The 3,179-nt window shown below is 62.6% G+C and overlaps 1 protein-coding gene across 1 annotated transcript in view; it reads right to left on the minus strand.

The window, feature by feature from the left end:
- MNEG_5489 (LIM domain kinase 1) overlaps window positions 1-3,179 on the minus strand; it is a gene marked incomplete at both ends in the record, with an annotated part of 3,568 nt that continues 389 nt past the window's right edge. Inside the window, 9 exons of the mRNA XM_014046034.1 lie at window positions 1-51; window positions 128-202; window positions 548-682; window positions 918-962; window positions 1,352-1,489; window positions 1,783-1,909; window positions 2,230-2,306; window positions 2,616-2,745; window positions 3,091-3,158. Coding sequence (XP_013901488.1) covers window positions 1-51; window positions 128-202; window positions 548-682; window positions 918-962; window positions 1,352-1,489; window positions 1,783-1,909; window positions 2,230-2,306; window positions 2,616-2,745; window positions 3,091-3,158 — 846 coding nt within the window. The remainder of the gene's footprint in view (window positions 52-127; window positions 203-547; window positions 683-917; window positions 963-1,351; window positions 1,490-1,782; window positions 1,910-2,229; window positions 2,307-2,615; window positions 2,746-3,090; window positions 3,159-3,179) is intronic.

Genomic DNA, 3,179 nt, shown 5'->3' on the forward strand with positions numbered 1-3,179 from the left:
TCACGTCAAAAGCATCACCCAACAGTTAATGCCATCGCTGCAGTCCACGATCTGTGCGGGCGCAGACGCACTCGAGCATCAGCATTATGGGTGGCACCGGCTCAGGTTGGGATGGGGGGCTGCGCACCTTTTGCTGCTTCTCCAGCAGGGCGGTCACCCGCTTAAACGTGGGCCTCTTGGATGGGTCCGGGTCCCAGCAGGCCTGAGGGAGGTGACGGGGTGAAGGGTGGGGTGGGGAGGACAGAGTTGTTGATTGTTTGACAGCGGGCATGCAGCGGGCTTGCGCATCAGCACGTGCGCGACGGGGCGGCAGTCACGGCGCTCGTGTTTGTCTTATATGGTCTATGTGTGTAAGGAAGGGGGGTGCGCAAAAAGAGAAATATCAGGATCCCCCGGCTAAAAATGTCCAACTCTCGGAGGCGAGCCTTGGCTGGCGCGACCAGAAGAGCAGGTGTCGCCAGGCCCCTTACGCTCCCCCGCTGAACCCCATCCAAGTTCACCGCATGCAACCGTGGTGACGCAAGGTGACATCACCACGGCCACCCACCGTCATGAGCTGCTTGTACTGCTCCAGGTGACGGCCGCGGGGCGCCAGGGGAAGCTGCTCGTCGGGCGGCAGCTGCGGTACCTCCGGGGTCACTCCGACGAAGTTAGAATCCTGAATCCGCTTAGCAATGCACACCTGGCAAGGGGGATGACATGCACGTGGAGGGAGAGTTGGTGAGAGCTCGTAGGCAGCGCAGGGCCTGCAGGGGGTCTGTTGAGGCTGCTCAGAGGCAGATGCAGGGCAGCGCAGGAGGGGAGGGAGCAACGGGGCCAGGCACAGCTGGGGTTGCAGCGTCCAGCCCGAGACGCTCTTTTGTGTGGGGACCGCCGAGCAGGGGGGTCAGGGCATGCGGCTGATGCGGGCGCCTCACCGTGCCGTCGTTGCAGTTGTGGTAGGGCATAGTCCATGTCAGCATCTGTTGACGAGGGGATAGTGGCATGCGTTTTTTGTTGGTGTGGGCGTGTGTGTGCATGTTTGCATCCGTGTGCGCGCGCATGTGTGACTGTTCGGGTCTGTATATGTGCACATGTCCCTTCGGTGTGCACATGTCCCTGCGCACGTGTGTGTCAAAACGCAAGCAAACACGAGACCGCCTGGTCGAAACAAGCTGGGTAATCATGACTGCGGCACAATGCGTATGCTTGGATCTAGCCCCTGCTTCGTCTGATTACTGGAGCTAGGGCCTCATGGGGGGCAACTCTTGTTCCTTGGGTCACCCAGGTCTGGCTGGCTTGAGGGACTCCGGGGGGATCAAGAACTGGAGCCCTGCAAAACATGCGGACTCGACGCGATACAACCACCCACGCGCCCGCCGTCCGTCACGCCGCCCACCTCGTACATGATGATCGCAAAGCTGTACACGTCAGACGCCTTTGATATGCGGCGGGTGTGCATCGCCTCTGGCGCGACCCAGCGCGGGTTGGTCGTGACTTTCACGGACACCTGGGGGCAAAGGGTGCGGGTGAGCGAGGGCGGAGCCACGTCAGGTGGAGGCCGCTGTCGGTGCATGATGGAAACAGGGAAAATGGGATGCACTCATGGCTTGGCGCATACTCTGTTGCTGGGTTGAAGGGTGTCGAGACTCCGGGCGTTGTGTGACCGCAGCTCCATGGCTTGTGCCTGGCCGTTTGCGCTGCCTTTGGGCAACCTGCGCGACTCTCCCCCTCCCTTCTCCCCCCCACACACACGCATACACACAAACACAAACACATGCATACACACACACACACACGCACCTCCTGGGCGCCCTGCGGCAGGGTCTCGCCGAAGCCAAAGTCTGCGACCACCAGCTTCCCGTGGCTGTCCACGAACAGGTTGGGGGAGCGCAGGTCCCCGTGAAGCACCCCCTGGGAGTGGACAAACCTGTAGGTTTTTGCCGGTAGGGGTGTGGGTGGGTGTTGCAGGAGGGGGGGGGGCGATTGCACAGTGCAGTCATCTGCGGCGGGGGGTGCGCGATCGGGGCCGCGGCGGGAGGTGCGCGCTTGGGGTCACGGCTGGGGTGCAGACGACCCGTGTTCACAAGTGGCCGTGTGGTCGCGCCGTTTTGAGAGGTCCCCGTCTGTCGTGGGGGACGGAATTGCTGCGCATGGCAGAGGGGGCCCTGGTGGGGCGTTTGGGGTCGGCGGCGAGGCGTGGCGGGCTGGCCCTGGAAAAACTGAAGCCCTCAACCCTGGATGGCTCACATCATGGCGGCTGCGACGTTGTGCAGCATCTTGAGGCGCCCCGCCCAGCTCAGATCCCGCAGCTCTCTCAGGGCCTCCTGCTCGTGCGCGTGTGTATTGTATGTGTGTATGTGTGCGTTTGTGTGTTTGGGGGCAGGAGGGGCAGGCGTACCTGTGTCTTTAGCGCAGTGTAGGTTCATGCATGCCAGCGTCATCACTGTCACACCGAGGCGCTCAGTGTTTTGAGTACAACCGACGATCACAACCGCAGCCGCGCTGATAGGGTCTCAGCGCCAGCCGCTGACCCCCCAAAACGACAAGACGGCCACCGCCCCAGCCGCCCCAGCCGCCCCAGTCGCCCCAGCCGCCCCAGTCGCCCCAGCCGCCCCAGCCGCGGGCCCCCTTACCTCCTTGCGGGCGGGCGGTGCCAGGTCCAGCCGCGACTTCGCCTTTAACAGCAGCTGGTGCGCTGATCCCTTCTCGTAATACTGCGTCACCACCAGGGGCTTCAAATTGCCCTTGCGCAGGCACACGCCGCTGGCAAATGACATGGGCGAATCAGCGGGACGGAATGGCGTGAGGTAGTTTGAGTGGGAATGGAGAAAGTATGGGTGCATGTGGGAAGGGGAGTGGGCGCTGCACTCAAGGCGAGCCAAGAGTACGCATTTGTGGGTGCTTAGCCCATGCCAATGACGTTCCGCCACACTCAGAGTGGCCCGTTGTGGCGAGCCACGGGTGATTAGTGGGCCTGCGTGCTGGCTGGCTGCGGCCCGCCCAAGCTGAGCATGTGCTATCGGCTGCGGTTGCACTTGCTGCATCGGCCTTCGGGAGCCTTCGCTGCGGGCCCCACATGTGGCTGTTGCTCTCTGCAGTTGCGCGCACCAGAAGTGCACCACGTTTGGGTGGTTTGTGAGGTCAGCCAGCATCCTGATCTCTTTGAACAGAGACTCCTGGGGGTTGTAAGTGGGGTG

The sequence above is a fragment of the Monoraphidium neglectum genome (genome assembly GCF_000611645.1).
Source record: "Monoraphidium neglectum strain SAG 48.87 unplaced genomic scaffold scaffold00822, whole genome shotgun sequence".
In the NCBI taxonomy this organism is placed as follows: Eukaryota; Viridiplantae; Chlorophyta; class Chlorophyceae; order Sphaeropleales; family Selenastraceae; genus Monoraphidium; species Monoraphidium neglectum.